Below are 17,004 nucleotides of genomic sequence, written 5' to 3' on the forward strand. Positions count from 1 at the left end.
ACATATCCAGATTAAAAGGTTGCATGCGCCAAGCAGATTAGGAGAAATTGATCTATGCTTGTATTTCCAGTAGGTTTGATTATTGTATCAGTCTTCTTATTGAGCTCCTTCAAAAGAGCATCAAACAGTTGCAGCTCATTCAGAACGCCGTAGCTCAGGTTCAGAACCTACTATTCCAGCCCTAGAGTCTTTACAAGTGCTCCCAATTAGCTATAGAAGAGATTTTTACAATTATGCTGCTGGTCTATAAATCACTTAATGGTTTGGTTCCAAAACACATTCAAGCAATGCTGATTGAATACAAACTCAGTCAGTTAGTCGAGCCCAGAGTTCAAAGTAAACATGGTGTGACACAAATGGAATAAGAAGCCAACAGGAGTGAAGTTGGCCCTGAGTGTATATGCTCTTACATCCAGGTTAAAAAAAAATTGCTTTGATTAAGGTCCTCTTAACAATTTAACATCCTTTTTTTTTTCTTTTAGATATGTTTGCCTTGTGTATATGAAATGTGTTGTAGGAACAAAACTACCTTGCCTTCCTTGGGGACACTTGTGTAGGCTGTTTAGTTGCAGACTGGGGTATTATGTAATGCAGAGGCCATTGAATAAAGCGGCTAATTAGAATCTTGGGTATTTTTGTCTTTGCTTTGCACATCGATTAAAAACAAACAGTAAAAGTGAATTATTGACATGTGATTCTGTGATGAGTGTAAGATCAACTTGTACATGAGTTACATGGCAGTTGTTCTAATGTAGTTACTGGGGCTGTGTCACACACATTCACCACGAGAGGGAGGGACTTAGCCAATGAGACAATGCTAGTGTTTGTGCAAGACTGGCTCTCTCAGCTTGCTCTCGCTTGGTTACCACTGATGCACGCATGGTTGAAGGGAGAGGAAAGTGGACAGCTTGATCCAGCCCGTGGGATGCACCCACAGAGGTAAGGGCCCTCTTCTCCTCGCTGTACTGGAAGAACATGACACTGTATGCCTGTTTTGTCAGACTATGCAAAATAAAGGGTATCGTGGGTCTAGATTGAGGTTGTCTAGGGGTGAGGCAGCCCTCTGCGTTTTGGCAAGGTTACTTCTCACACTCTCTGAATGTGTGAATGGAGCCAGACTGAAAGAACGTTGCACAGAAAAAGGCTCAGGGGAAAGCATGTGCAGAATGTGGCTGGGATCCAGCAATTAAAACAACAGAGTTAGGAATTCATAAAAAAAGATATATGTTGGGATGTATGACAAAGAACTAGAATATTTTTTTTAATCTAATCAATGTTTGGAATAGTTTACTGTGTCGAAAGAGTAAAGATATGATGAAGCTTAATGGTGTTAAAAATAGAGGCAGAGTAAAGGTGGAGATTAAGTCAGATTAATTAGAGAGATGAGGGAAGAGGAAGTCAGGGGAGGAGATGCAGATAAGTGATTAAAAAAGAGAGAGAAAATCTGTGAAATTTAGCTACATTTCCAACAAAATTGGACCTATAATATAACGTCTACACCTCTCGGCCAAATTTATGTATACAATACACAAGAAGCACCAAATGGTAAGAAAAAATACTTTGTGATAATGGATAACAATTTCTCATGTTGCTCCCTGTGCTGTGAAATACTCTTAACTGTGTTAGAGGGCAGTCCAGAGAGACACAGACACTGTTTTTTCTTTTCTGCTAGTCCCGTGATCTATTTTTATTCGTCTAAAGAGTGGTTCAGTTTTGATCTCATGCAATCACATTTCCTGTATGTGTTTTCCATTCAAGGCAGAAGAGGAGATTTTGTGCAGTGTTGTGAGGGAGCAAAAAGCAGAGGGGCTGGCCTTCATACGAACTCGTCATTGCTGGTTTTGGCCACCACAGAAAAAAAGGCGTCCACCAGTGGGAGGAAAAAGAGCAGTCCAACTGGTGACACAGTCAAAGACCCAGTGAGCTGCATTAGTGTTACTGAGTGGGAAAGGCGAGGGGCGAGCTGACCATTTGGAGCCTAGTGCCAAATTGCGGAAGGGAAGAGGAAGAAGAGGAGGAAGTAGGTGGGGGACAACGAAGGGAGTTGTGGGCCTGGAGCCCAAAACCAAACAAGATGACGGAGAAGAAAATAAGGTAAACTTTGTTTTGTCAAACACTCCATCTGCTGTTACTCCACTTATCAACTAAATTGGTCTGACACTAGAAATCTGTGTAACTTTCATCCTTGAAAGAGGGATCTGTTTACTTGTTTATTTGTTTCCTTTACAAATGTTGAGACATTTATAGTGCTGCGACAGTCTGAACAGTTATTCAGCCATGTGTGTGGCTTATGTTGACATCTGCGTGTAAATGTCTGTGTGCATGCATGTGCCTATATGTTGATCCCTTTGCAGTCTCCCCGCTAAGCTGATTAATGGGGGCGTGGCAGGCCTGGTTGGTGTGACATGTGTATTTCCAATCGATCTGGCCAAAACCCGCCTGCAGAACCAGCAGGGCGCCCAGGTCTACAAAGGAATGTGAGTATGGCCTCCAGAGCAAAAACACAAAACCAAAAATATAAACATAACTGGGTTTTTTTTCAGCATTCTGCATGCATAACGTTATTGTATCACTGGTATTAAGTTAGCAACGTATCAAAACCACGACTGCATTATCACATGAATCACTAGAATCTCGTAAAAGGGGGATTTGTAGTGCCAAACAGTCTTGTCCAATGATTTTTTTTCAGTGCTTGAGAAAACTCTATGGAAAATTATCATCATTAAATTATATAACTAGCGGTATGCATGTTTTGGTTTGATGTATTTGGAGTTACTTATAAACGTTTATTTTAGTGTTCGAATATGACCAACAACAAAAATGTGTAATCTGAAAAAATATGCACTGGTGTCCTTATAAGACCCTAAATATTATGTGTGGTGGGCAGCAGCAAGGCCTTGTGATGGGTGTGGCTATCCTGTGCACAGCAGCACAAGATCCAGACCACAGTTTTCCACTGTGACTCAGAGATGGAAAACTACCCAGAACGACTTATTTCTTTCAAGGCCCAAGAATAAAAGTTGGATTGTATGCTGATAGTTCAACATCAATCAATAATAGTGTAATTGCTTCAATTGTCCATACACTGCAATTGATAATTTTCAGTGTATTTTAAAGGGGAAGTCAAAACAATCTTTACAAAAATATGTTCAATGCGCCCCTACTAGTCTAAACACGGTATTCTGATTAATATTGCGTTTGTGGAATATGAATTAAGAAGCAACATCCACTCGTTTTTATTCATCGCTGTAGGCGGCCATTTTGGCCCTTGCTGTTGACTGAAAATGACATCACATTGCCTACGGTTCAGGTAATGACCAATCGTGGCTCACCTGTTTTCTGGGTTTGGTCATGTGACATTTGCAAAAGACTTACGCATTAACCACTGCACCATACAATCACAATGGTCAGTTCTCCGCCGAAAACATACTGAAACCAGCTGAGGAGAGCGAAGCGTGACATCGTCACTGAAAGACAATCTATATCTGTAATATTATTGAGTAACCAATGACTAAGTCCAAAAAGCCACCATGCCTGTTCTTATTTTTACAGCTCAGGTTCCGTGTTCTCTTCACGAGATATATTTAATAGACTTAACAGAGTTGAATATTAAGAGGTGACTGGATACGCTACAGAAGCGAAGTGATGGTGACATGGTGGCCATATTGGATGGAGCAAGTTTCCATCATAGGCAGGAGACACACCAGAATCTGCATTTTGGGAGGTGGTGGCTTTAATTATGCCTTACATGTTACTGAGTGCAGGCGCGGGAATTTACTACCCAAATGTGCCGATATGTTTTTATGACATGAGGGCCAACTGCATGTTAACATCATTGTTTGAGATGCCAGAGATAAACGTATACATTTTCCTCATCAACGACAACAACTTCTCATCTAAAAATAGCTATACAGTGAAACTTCGTTTTAACCGACTAATTGGAGGGAGGGGTCATCCTTGAGATGCAGATTTTCCGTTAAATCAACAATTTACTTTTTTCATGGCCTAAAAACATGAGCGGTATTTTGAAAGATTTTCATAACAATGTCTCATTTAATTGGTTACTCTAAATTGAACGTAGGTGTGACTGTGAGTGTGAATGGCAGTTTGTTTCTGTGTTTTCTGCGATTGACTGGCAACCAGTTCAGGGTCTCCCCTGTCTACTGCTGGTATACGCTCCAGCACGCGTGCGACTCTTATGAGGAGAAGCAATTTGGATAATGGAAGGATGGATAATTTTGCACCCTCTGAGATGAGCCATCACTGATATTTTTTAAGTTTTACTGGTCATTTTCATGCTAAATCTTTAGCCGTTCAGCTTTCTGCCACGTTGATGACATAAGCATCTGTCCAATACATTTAGGCGTGCATATAATTAATTAATTATACCAATCGTATTGTTCTGAGCAGCCAGACCCTTGCCAAAGTCATAAGATCCATTTCCTGATCTATGGTTATCATCACATTTTCCTCTATGGTGGCATTATAATATATGTATATGTATATATATATATATATATATATATATATATATATATATATATATATATTTAAAAAAAAACATAAAAAAGCTAGCAGAAAATTCATACTGAATCATAAATTCTCAGTCAAATGAAATCTGTCTGGGTCAGCTATGGCTTCCCACATACTGATGGTATTAATTGACTTCTGAGGCGTATTTAGATGCAGGTTGACCTCCGCATTGTATGACTCAAGAGCCACTGTACATGTTACAATCAAACAAAAGCAATGTTCTTTCTCTTTTGTCAAATCAGGTGGGACTGTCTGGCGAAGACAATACGCTCAGAAGGCTATTTTGGATGCTACAGAGGTATTATTTGCATTTTTAATGCATGTGACAAAAAATATACAGCTGTGAATTATTATACACTGTGGTTTATTGTGACATTGCAATGCAATCGTAGTAGCCATGAGATGATGGTTCATTCTATTTTTGTGGCTGAGAGGGAAGTTTTTGTCACTCATTAGCTTGTTTGCCTCCACCAGGTGCCGCAGTCAACCTCACTCTTGTCACACCAGAAAAAGCAATCAAACTGGCAGCTAACGATGCCTTCAGACAAAAGCTCTCCAGAGACGGGTACATTTTCAGAACATTTATGTGAATGATAATTTAGTTATAGCTGTACAAGATTTGACGAGGGGTTAAAATATTTGGATGATATTTTTAGGGTTTTGTAATTGAATTAAATTCAAATAATCACAATGTGTTTGAAATAACAGCTTGCAGCTTTAATTTAAGAGGTTTTGCTCAAATATATTATTAATTAACCGTTTAAAAACCACAGCCATTTCATGCAGTACTTCCTTCGTAGGTGTGCAATTTGGACAATTGTAAATTAAACAAGGTCTTTAAACGATTACTCCATTATCCAAATCATGATCAATTAATTTGACAATCGATTAGTTGTGAATTAAACTTTGTATCTCGAATGTATATGTAAATTGAAGATTATCATACCAACAAATGTTAGTGTTTATGGGGTAACTAGTTGGTTCATTAAAGTAACAGATATGGCATTTTACTTTTGTTTTAGGGTTTACATTTTTATTATTTATTTTGCTGTGGTTTTCATTATTTATTTCATACTCTGAGAAGGACTTCAATTTCGTTGTTTTATTACAATAACAATAAGAAAAGACATTCATTCATTCGAAATGCTCAAACTTTCAGGCTCCACTCGTTAGCCATGCTACAGTTAGCCACATCTTTGTATTACCACGACTGAACATGTGCATCAAGTACAGAAGGCAGACCACAGTAGCATCAGCAGGAGCCTTCTGTGGCAGTGTTGAGAGAATCACATAATTCTCCAAAAAGTCAACAAATTTGATCGTCAATGAAATCATGACTAATCAGCCAAGCTTGGCATGTTTTTCTAATTTAAATCCAACCTGCCACAGTTGAAATTCACCCACATTTGGTGGGTTGCTGGGTATTAATATAAAGCCCTGTTCACCATCTAGGGCTCTACTTTGCGGAATGGCGTAAATTAGACAAAATGCTGCTAATCTGACTGATGACCGTAAGCCAGTACATGTACACTTGGATACTACGATGTAAATTGATGCAATATTTAAATTATTTTAAATCGGCTTTCAATATTGGCTGGGGAGGCTCCGCAGCCAATAAATCCAAACGCAGCCCGATGATCAGCGGGTCACCTAAAACGCTAATGAATAGACAGAAAAGCAAGCCCAAGTTTAGACCTACTTTTTGCCACCAAATTGTCACTCCATTAGGAACACCCTATATGGCAGAAACCCGTCTGACAAAATAGTGAACACTTCCAATGAGCCTTGTGCGATCTACAAAAATAGAGTGGGAAGTAAAGAAACACCAGATGTTTGGTGGTTGAAAAATAACAAGACACACCTCAAATACAATAATGTCATATGTTTTGTTAATGCTATTTGTGTTGTTTTGTCTTTAGCCATTTGCCCCTTTGGGGGGAAGTTCTGGCAGGTTGTGGAGCTGGGACATGTCAGGTGGTGGTCACCACGCCAATGGAAATGCTCAAAATCCAACTACAAGATGCAGGGAGGCTGGGTGAGCTTTATTGTACTTATTGAATGTTCAATGCTAACTATTACAGCCAATGAGGAGCAAACATTTTTCACCAACAAGATGACTTACCGTGATAAGGACGTAGGCTCACATGAGTATGATTTCCAATCAGCTGCCCAGAGGAAAGTCTCAACACCAGCTCAGGCTGCTGCTCCTGGCCCTGCTCCATCACTAGTGGCACCACAGCCCCGCCGGCCTAACCCTGCCCTACGGACATCTGCCACCAGCATCACAGTGGAGCTGCTGAGGACCCGAGGCCTTGCTGGCCTGTACAGGGGAGCTGGAGCCACCTTAATGAGGTTATACACGCATGCACGCATTTGAGGGCTGGAGCAGTAAAAAGAAGCTTCCTATGTGTGCCACTCTGAAAGAAACATTTCCACATCCTAATTGATTGCACTTAAACAATATAATTTGGCATTTTATCAGCTTTCATTTCAATTTAAGTCTGAGATGTCCCTAGTACATTTTGAAAAGGCAAAGGAACTGTTACCCAACTCTTCTAATGGATCTCATAAGAACGTGTGAATCGTTTCTGCTCTCATTCAACATCCTGATGACTTCTTTGATTGGTTGATTCTGGATTATATAACTAGACTACAGTGCTTGTTGTACAGCATTTCCTGACACATCTAATCATCACTGATCAATAGATTCCTCGAGCTATGTCTGGCTGCTACGTACAGTATGTTACAGTGAGAAAGACCACAGCCCTTTTTCCACTTTTGTCACACCATTCTTCTCATTCCTTTTTTTATAGACATAGGATAGCCTTTTTTTTTTCTCCACATTTTACCATTAACACTTTTCAAAATGTATTTTTCAGGGATGTCCCTTTCTCAATGATTTACTTCCCCTTGTTTGCCAACTTGAACGCACTGGGGAGGGAAAAAAGTGGATCTCCGGGTGATGTCCAAGCAAAAGCTCCTTTCTGGCAGTCCTTTGTGGCGGGGTGCTCTGCAGGCTCAGTGGCAGCTGTGGCTGTCACACCGCTGGATGGTGAGTGGGAACAGAGGAAGAGATCATTAACGTTGAGTATTTAACATCAAGCTATCTGGATTTGAAATTAGAGATATTTTATTGACATTTCAATCCTGATTCATTGAAATTTTTGAATGAGAATAGTAAATGTAGTGAGCTATCTAACTCAATTGGGTCCTGAGATATATACACAGTTATATATCGGCACCTTTATACAGATTTGCACTGAAATGAAACCGTGTCACATTCCCCACCCTTTCTAAGTACTCATTATGAATTGAATCAAAGATTTTTCAACACTCTCACAATTAGACGCATATGGATAAAGAACACATGTTGTATTGTATACAGCAATGTGCAGCACACTGAAGCAGCGGTTAGCGTATCCGCTCGCTCGCAAGTGTTTGCTCATTCTCTGAAATGTTGATCCAGCTTCCTCTCAAACACCAAACGCATGCATGTTAGTTTAAATGAAGACTTTAAAATTGTCCTTCGGTTTGAATGTGAGTAAAAGTGATTGTTTGTGCACAGTTCTTGTTTGTTTCTAGGTTTTCCCCCCTTCATTCTTGACAGGAGATGAAATGCATGCTCTATTGGGTTCAAGTCCAGTGATTGACTTGGCCAGTCTAAGATGCTCCACTTTTTCCCCCTGATGGAAGTCCTTTGTTCCTTTGACAGGATGTTTTGGGTCATTGTCTTGTTGCCTGATGAAGCGTCTCCAGATTAGTTAGGGTGCATTAGTCTGGAAATTGCCAGACAAAATGGTTTTGTAGACTTTTTCATCCTGCTGCTACCATCATTAGTTACATCATCTATAATGACTATTGAGCCCAGTCCAGAAGCAGCCATGCAAACCCGAACCATGACATTCCCTTCACCATACTTGACAGATGAGTTTGGGTGTTTTGGATCATAAGCAGATCCTTTCAACACCATTTTTTGGCCTTTCCATCACTTGGGTAGAGGTTACTCTTGGTCTCATCAGTGCATAAAACTTTGTTCCAAAACGTTTGTGGCTCATCTCTGTACTTCTTTGTGATATCCAATCTGGCATTCTGATACTTTTTGCTGATGATTGGTTCGCATCTTGTGGTATGGTCTGTATATTTCGTCCATTTTAGGCTTCTTCAGTGCATTACAGTGATACCTTCATCGCTGCCTTATGGAGGTTGGCAGTGATGTCACTGACTGCTTTCTTTAGGTATTTCTTCCAAATTGTTATCTCTGCCCGATGTTTGTGAAATACCTCAAGATAAATCTCTGAGATTCAAAACGGTTTGCCTTTATCCCATAGACAGCTCCATGGTCTTCAACTTTGCTTAAGAGCAAATGAAATTTTCACAGGTGAAACCTAAAACCAAAAACAAGCCCTATCCAATGTTTGAAAAATCCATCTAAAAGGCAACTACGAGGAACTAGAAACATCCATCAGTCACATGTTCCAATAATTTTGCTCACTGAAAAAGTGGGTGGGTTCAAAGGTGCTCTGTTCCTGAATTGTCTAGATGTAACTATCATGAAATAGAATCTGGAATTCTGAACTTTTATCTCATATTTACTTCATGATTCAAAACCTAAATGACTCCAGTAAACAACAAAAACAAAGGAAATCACCTTGACGTATCAATAGTTTTGGAGGGGACAGTGTATCTTCCTTGTGCTTGACTGATTAGCTACCAGTCCAGCATGGTTGACTTCAGACTATAACTACAATCACGAACACATTGTTGAATACCTCTCTGGCAGTGTCAATCAAAAGAGAGCATTATTCATTTCAATGTTTTCAGTACAGCTCTTGCACGGAATGACTTCAGATTGTGAGGACGTACCTAAAAGCGTACTTTCAAGAAGATCAGAGTACATCCCGGACAACTCCAAAGTAGAAGTGCAAGAAGTATAGTAATGGTGGCAGGCACAGGATATACAGTGGATATAAAAAGTCTTCACACCCTCGCATAAATCCCAGGTTTTTGTGATATGAAAAAATGAGACCATATTCTTGTTAAGAATTTTTTGGCGGTTGACTTCCCCCACTGTTCTCTTCATTATGCTGTTCACAATTTGACACCTTATAATTATCTTTTACCATGGAGAGCTTCAAACAGGTTCGATTCTTAGATGGAAGAGGCTACGGAAATTACAGTGTCACCAGTTGCACCACAGATAGGCGCGTCGCAAAAAGGCATAAAAGTGGTTATACTTGGAAATATATTTTATGGAGCAACAGTCTTGAATTTTGTCATTCAAGATAGCTCCTTGTTAAAAAAACAAAACAAAAACAAAACATGGACATGTGCATTTAAAAGTTTGGAGATCAAATTAAATCCACTTGTAAAGATATACCATAATTGCATTTTAGGTTCTAACAACAGTGATGGTTGGAGTCGTAACAAATTGTTTTTGATTTTGTCACCCGTACAGTGATAAAAACTCGACTGCAAACACTGCAAAAAGGTGAAGGGGAGGACACCTACAGAGGAATTATTGACTGCACACGGTAAATATTTTACAATCAGATATTGGCCCTGTAATTTATTATTTGCTACTATTGATTGGGTATATTTTTGCAGGCGCATCATGAGGCGAGAGGGACCGTCAGCATTCCTTAAGGGTGCGGCGTGCCGTGCACTGGTCATTGCCCCCCTTTTCGGCATTGCGCAAGGTGTCTACTTTCTTGGTGTTGGGGAGGCAGTGCTAGGATTGATGGAATAAAACCAATCGGCAGGGGTTGTGTTGTATCTGCACATTTCATTTCGCTGAGTCAATCTGCAGTACACACAAGAAGGCCACAATCTGCGTATAGACCCAGCGGCTCAGACTCACCCATGTTATCTGGGTTTGCAACGTGCTGTCAACAGGGTTCACTTGGTCAAGCAGGGTCCTGTGTACTGTCCCCCAAGGTGTTTGAGTTTACATCTGGAGTTATTCCTGAACCCAAAAGTAATCTTGTCTGAAAGCTATGGCAAAGTTGCTGTATGTTGTTCAGGCTGCTAACCAATTGTTTGGTTACAAAAGATCTAAAGTAGGTGATCTTGAATAATCCTCAATCATGGAAATTTTAAATTGAATCTTCTTTACCTGCCCTGTTATGGATTCTTCCTACTCAATCCATGAGGTCTGAGTTGTAATCTTGGACTTCCTACCTGGATTGGGAAATGCTGCCTGTCAGTAGGTCACTTGTTAATCTGATGGTAATGATTTAATCCCTGCATTAGCGTAAAATATAAACACACTGTTCACTTCCGGTCTAAAAGCTACACACTCCAAGGCCACTGTACTTAAACCTTGCTTCCTTCCTCACAGCTTCAGAAGGTTAAAAATAAACTCCAAATAATGGGACCAAAATCTACTTCTGCCTAACAAATTGTAAAAGTGTATGGAAGACAAAATGAAAGCCTTATTATTGTTGATAGTTGAAAATAAACAAATGATCGTGAATTATCGGTGATTTCTGCTGTTGAGTAATTTGGTCTTCTTTCATAAATAAAAAAAAAACAATTAATTAATATGAAATAATTTTAAAAATATATACAGTATTTTACTTGCAATGCTTTAGTTTGTTCAACTAACTAGGCAATATTTTTCACAAAGTACAATAAACAGTCTGTGCAAAGTGTTTGCTTACAATTTGTAAATAAAGATACACAGACTCATTTGTCGGATTCATTTATTATTTTGGCTCTTGAATATTAAGCGCTTCCTTATAATAATATAATAATATGTTCTTTGTTTGATTGTATACATAGTAAAACTGTTCAATTCTTTTGGAGAAAAAACCCCCAACAAATTTGGCACATAAGGCTGAAATACAATTTAAAACAGTCCCTGGGATACCCCAGTTAAAAGTAAGGCACTTGAGTATGTGTACTTGTTGTCTGTAGTATTATGCAACACAGTGTAGACCAAACCTATTCCACTTTAGTACATGTTGTGCGCTTCGAATCCACTGTTAATCTGTGAATTTGCGGTTGGGGTTGGCGCCAAATAAGGACACTCGGATTTCAGGTATCATCTGTTAAAACGAAAACAAGCAAACAAGTAACACATCAGGAGCCCAAGATTCGCTTTAATAAATAGATGTAGAGAAACTTAACCAAATGCTTCGATCCAACTGTTTTACAAAATTGTCTATCAATAGCACAATTGAGTGTTTGATAGAGCACCTTATTTTCTGGACTATAAGGCGCAGCCGTATTTAAGCCCCAGCAACTCTTCCTCTTCTTTTGGGAAAAAAAGATATAGAAAGCCGCACCAGCTTATAAACCGCAGTTTTCTATGTTGTTAAAAATGTGTTGTTTACTCCATGTACAGAACGATTTTGTACTGTGAATGCACATAAAAGTATATAGACTGTTAAAACAGTGGCTTTTAACACGGCACTACTTTGCTAATTAAAACAGAACAGACCCAAGAGAAAAAAAATATATCAAGATTTGTTTAGCATATTTTATGAACTATAAAGCACCCCTACCGGTGAAAGAAAAATCCGCAGAAAAGCCGTACCATTGTATTAGCCGCATAGTTCAAAATCTAGGAAAAAAGTATGCCTTACGGTCTGGAAAATACGGTATAAGTGTTTGACACTCTACCTTGTTGTATTTTATTACTCATTTTGTATTTCTTAATTTTTTATTATTATTATTTTTTTTTTACAATTTTCTTTAACCCTGACTTAGAGTGACATGAAAGGCACCCAAAAAGGTGTATTATAAAAAACAAGGAGTGACATATTTAACCATGTCCACACATCAAACGGATTTAGACAGAAAACCAATGTGTATTATTCAGAAAACACTTGTGCTGGATTTGCACACAAATGAAGTGTATTTATGGATTAAGTAAGAAACATACAATCATCTGTGTCTATGCAAATGACAATTAATAAATGTGAGCCTCATGCTGATAGATCTGCACCAGATTTTTAGTAGTCATATCAAAACAATCACTATAACAGCTCAGGTATGATTGTTTTTAAATCTAGATTAAAAAATATGTCCCCCTCCACCCTCGTGCTCATGAGTTAGTTTAAAGCATTGTTAAAATTACATCAGTATATATAGTTTTTCCCTGCACTGTATGTTCTTTCAGTAACTTTAAACAAGCTTCTTTTTATTAATTGACTTTGTCCTTATGTTTAGTTCTATGTTTTCAAATGCGTATAAATGTAGTTTTAATCACGCAAAGCACATTGATTTACCTAGCGAAGGGAATGTGCTACAAAAAGATGTTTTGCCTTGCCTTGCGGGTGCATGCCACTCCTCTGGAATTGCGTGGAGTGTAGTGCCCTCTCCCGGCCAAATATCAGAATTACTACTCGTGAATATTCTTTCTTTCTTTTTTTTTTTTTACTATTATGAGTATGGTCAGAAGCGGCTCGGATAATGGATGGATGGAATTAAGGTTTTTTAAAGATGCATATAAACATACATGACATTCTTTACCTGTTGTGCTAGAAGTTCTAGTCTGTTCTCCAAAGTGTTGGATACTTTTATCTTGCCATTGTCATTATACACCTCCACTCCGCCGCATCTGAGAAAACAATCATTCATGTGTCACAAAGAAAAAAAGAATACAAAAGAAAAGATGAATGAAAATTGATAAATATCCCCAATTTGAACATTAAAAATTAAGAAATGTAAATGGATAAACTGTGAATGTAAATGGAATTTTCTTACATGCTCGACGGTAGAAAATGATTTGTGTCAATTTTGACAACAATGTTTTTTTTCACAGCCTCTTTGAAGATGGGGATGTTCTTATTCACTGCAGCCTGTCAACATCAGACAAAGCCACGAAACACATAAAAAATGTTCTTTCAACACTGCTTTCCTAGCTCAACCTCACCTGAACCATCTCCACATCCTGCTGTCGACAGCGAATGATAACTTTCTCTTCCAGCAGTTGGTAGAAACCCTACACATAAGAGGCACAAACTCAAAAAAGGCACAAAGGCGTAAAGGTCAATAAGTTTGCTATTGCAAGTGTGGGCCTCAAATGATTATGCGTCACAAAGTCTGCCTAGCAACAAAATATCCATTCTACGGGTACATTGCGAGGTACACCAGAGAGTAACAATTTGATTTCTGTTACGTTTTTATGACAAAATATTATTGCTGTCTGTGCGATGTAATTTACCTTGAAGTTGAAAATGAAAAAAAAAAGCACAGCAGACAGTAAGAGAGAGGACAGTGCTCTAGATTTCTAAAGTACTACTATACTTAAAACATTTTACCTGAAGGACAAGTCCATCCAGCAATGTGGAGTATCTGGCAGGGTCTTGAGCAATCGCCGCAAGTCGTTGTCGAGCTTCGATTAACATATCCTATGACGCACGGGGGGGGCAGAAAAAGTTCAAATAAATTCTGACGAGGAAATATTTCACTAATTGATTTTCTGTGCAATCTGAAGGGGTATTTGAATTATTTGACAATATTGAAATAGCATGGCCGCTTACTGTGATCATGTCATCACGAGCTTTAAGCACTTTCAGCCTTGCTTGGTTCATCAGGTTGGACATCTGACTGTCGGCCAAGGGAAGAAATGCCACAGATTAAACAAGAACACTCAGCGAGCACAAGATATTCACTATTCACGACCAGTGAAATCAGTGAGTGAAAAGTAAAGGGAGGTCAAGATCCCAAATTTCTCCTGGAAAATATATTAGGCTAGCAATGTATAAACTACTCTTATGACCATAGATATGACAGAAATTCATTTCAGAAATTGAAATGGTTGCAAAATCTACACTGTGGTTTAGATTAACATCAACCCTGATTTGACATTAGAGCTTCCGAGTCTGAATATAAAAAACAGATTATGTTTGAATCAGATCAGATCTTATCAGATTGGACAGATTTATTAGGGCAGGAGTGCCCAACCAGTCGATCGCGGTCGACTGGTAGACCACAAACTGGTCCCAAGTCAAGCGAGGGATGTGTGTGCGGCGAGAGGGCGAGCGAGTCAGAGACAAAGGCATTGTGTTATTGTACACTGCAGCCTATGCACCCTATCAGTCTCAAATCCACAAAGAAACATATTTAAAAAAAGAAGAAAATAGTAGATAACCTCTTTAACCTTCCCATCACAGGAAGTTGCTCGCGGTCAGCAGTCGCTTGTGGATAGCAATCTGAGCTATATAATATCTACACATGTATTTTTGATCTGCAATTCACCAATAGCAATGGCAAAGAAAGGGAAAGTGGAGTGTCATTTTAAAACGGAACAGACTGGCTATGATAGGGATGTTCATACACTTTACGTACCACAGAAGTAGTTCTAAGCCTCGACCTTCCATTTGAAGGACGCCCACTAAAGTAGGCAGTGATTTCCTTTTTTAAAACTCAGAGATCTAGCTTGTCTTGTATCTAGTTTGTTTTTCTGTTTTGTTCATGTTAGGGTCATGTTAATAGCTCATCATGGCATGTGAGAGAGGAGCAGTGTCAGTAATGTGATGTCTGATCGTTGTAGGACAAATTCTTTTTGGCGTTAGTTATTGCAGGCTAGAAAATGTGGGTGTGTTTGCTATGTTGACACTGAATTGATCGGTCACGGGAATTTGTCTGCTTCAAAAGTAGATCTGGGTAAAAAAAAAAAGGATTGGGCACCCCTGTATTAAGGTTTTGGCAGTTTTGATTAAAAAAAGAAAAATCATTATTATGTGGATTCAGACCTCAATCTAAAAGAATCGAAACAATACTTACTCAACATTAAACTCCAGGTTGATATATCAAACGCCAGACAGGAACTTACAGGCAAAAAAAACAAAGATGAAAACAGCACTCTCACTTACAGCGGTTGTTTAGTATTTTAAAACGCCATGTTCGTTAATACAATGAATAAGCCAAAAGGCGAAGCTCTCGATTTACCAGTCAATCTACGTTCCTACCCTCACCTAAACTATGGTCACGAGCTGTGGGTCGTGACCGAAAGAACAAGATCTTGGTTACAAATGAGTTTCCTCCGCAGGGTGTCGGGGTCTCCCTTAGAGATAGGGTGAGAAGCTCGGTCATCCGAGAGCGACTCAGAGTCGAGCCGCTGCTGCTCCTCCTCCTGGAGGCCTCCCTGGTGAGGTGTTCTGGGCATGTCCCACGGGCAGGAGGCCCCTAGTACGACCCAGGACACGAAAGACTATGTCTACCGTCTGGGGATCCCTCCGGAAGAGCGAGAAGATGTGTCTGGGGAGAGGGAAGTCTGGACTTCTCTGGTGAAGCTGCTGCCTCCGCAACCCAACCCCGGATAAGCGACAGATAGTGGATGGATGAACGAATAAGATATAAAAAAAAACAAAAAACTTAAGAATATCAATTTTGCAACATTTTCAAAAGGTCACTGACAGTGTAAAGGCTCACTCGCTTGACTTTAATGCAGGAGCGTGGCTTGAGTTCGTCGTGTATGTACGCGTAAATGGTTGTCTGTCTCTATTGTGCCATACGATTGATTGGCGACCAATCCCGGGCTTTTCACCCAATGTCAGAAGGAAATTGGCTCCAGCAGGAGGTGTTTTCGCTCCTTAAGCCCACCTCCACCACCCGCCCCAAAACACCCACAGGCAGGCACCAACTTACATTTTCTTATGCTGTTCAATCTGCTTTTCCTTCTTCTCATAGTATTCCATTACTTTCACCCGCTGCGTTTGCACCAAACGACCTTTCTCGATGTTAAATTCTTCCTCCGCCTGTAATCAGTTGAGCATGACAATTATGTTTATTAATAGCAAAAAAAATAAACATACTAATTGTCAGTGTTTGCGTGCGTGTGGGGGTGGGGCACCTACTCTGGCGTCAATTTCTTCAACCTTTTCATTGGCCTCTTGCTCAATGAAGGCCATCATGTGCTTTATCTGTCATAACATACAAGCACAGACCCGTCAAATTCAAAGTCTCAGCTGGTCCAACAATAACGTCAATTTGTATTTTGTTAGATTTTGAGTTTGAATTCAAAACGATAAATGTATACGACAATTTGGAAGCCCTAACGGCGATTCAACGCTTTTAACTTTAAACAAACTTTTACCTACTGTTAGGTTGGTGTCTGATTATAATCGTACCTGTTTTTGGACGTCCGCATCGGTGAGGGCCATGTTTGTTGTTCATAAAATGAATGTTTACCCAAAAGTGGTTAAAAACGAGATTGTATGACGACTTGTGGGATCTTGTTTGTGCTGTAGTACAACTTGGAGCTTCCGTTCCCACTACGTCAAGCTGAAACAAAACAAGATAGGACATAATTTCCGGTTTGAGGTTTCAAAATTAAAACTAGAGTGGCGTCTCACTTATGCAAGCGAGTAAGAGTAAGACTTGAGCCATATAAACGCACTTGTTTTTATAGTATTTTATATATAAGTAAGTAAGTATAATAAACAAGCAAGTATAAAATGTTAAAAATGTATTCATTCATCTTTGAACCTTCTGATAGTGCGTAACAAATTTAATGTGATA

General features: G+C 39.3%; 2 protein-coding genes across 2 annotated transcripts; one reads left to right on the forward strand and one right to left on the reverse strand.

Moving 5' to 3' along the window:
• The first annotated feature begins 791 nt into the window (after positions 1-791).
• slc25a18 (solute carrier family 25 member 18) lies at positions 792-11,220 on the forward strand. Its single transcript, XM_088298401.1, has 10 exons — positions 792-939; positions 1,759-2,094; positions 2,355-2,477; positions 4,776-4,831; positions 5,008-5,098; positions 6,453-6,568; positions 6,699-6,885; positions 7,413-7,585; positions 9,989-10,064; positions 10,138-11,220. The coding sequence occupies exons 2-10, from the start codon at positions 2,075-2,077 to the stop codon at positions 10,277-10,279; spliced, it is 984 nt and encodes a 327-aa protein (XP_088154527.1). The 5' UTR covers positions 792-939; positions 1,759-2,074; the 3' UTR covers positions 10,280-11,220.
• On the reverse strand, positions 11,218-16,797 carry atp6v1e1a (ATPase H+ transporting V1 subunit E1a). Its single transcript, XM_088298402.1, has 9 exons — positions 16,614-16,797; positions 16,341-16,406; positions 16,132-16,241; positions 14,022-14,088; positions 13,800-13,889; positions 13,412-13,480; positions 13,243-13,337; positions 13,009-13,096; positions 11,218-11,579 (listed from the first exon to the last, which is right to left on the reverse strand). The coding sequence occupies exons 1-9, from the start codon at positions 16,644-16,646 to the stop codon at positions 11,517-11,519; spliced, it is 681 nt and encodes a 226-aa protein (XP_088154528.1). The 5' UTR covers positions 16,647-16,797; the 3' UTR covers positions 11,218-11,516.
• Between the last annotated feature and the right edge of the window lie 207 nt (positions 16,798-17,004).

The sequence above is a fragment of the Idiotropiscis lumnitzeri genome, chromosome 6 (assembly GCF_059441095.1).
Source record: "Idiotropiscis lumnitzeri isolate Australia: NSW breed Sydney's pygmy pipehorse chromosome 6, RoL_Ilum_1.0, whole genome shotgun sequence".
Lineage (NCBI taxonomy): Eukaryota > Metazoa > Chordata > Actinopteri > Syngnathiformes > Syngnathidae > Idiotropiscis > Idiotropiscis lumnitzeri.

Bases quoted from the DNA above. Each gene is read 5' to 3' on its own strand.
- slc25a18 (XM_088298401.1), top strand. From the start codon at position 2,075: ATGACGGAGAAGAAAATAAG. The intron at 2,095-2,354 runs GTAAACTTTGTT...ATCCCTTTGCAG, and splicing joins ATGACGGAGAAGAAAATAAG to TCTCCCCGCTAAGCTGATTA. The intron at 2,478-4,775 runs GTGAGTATGGCC...TTGTCAAATCAG, and splicing joins GCCCAGGTCTACAAAGGAAT to GTGGGACTGTCTGGCGAAGA.
- atp6v1e1a (XM_088298402.1), bottom strand. From the start codon at position 16,646: ATGGCCCTCACCGATGCGGACGTCCAAAAACAG. The intron at 16,242-16,340 runs GTAGGTGCCCCA...AACTGATTACAG, and splicing joins TTGAAGAAATTGACGCCAGA to GCGGAGGAAGAATTTAACAT. The intron at 13,097-13,242 runs GTAAGAAAATTC...TTGTTTTCTCAG, and splicing joins CATTTTCTACCGTCGAGCAT to ATGCGGCGGAGTGGAGGTGT.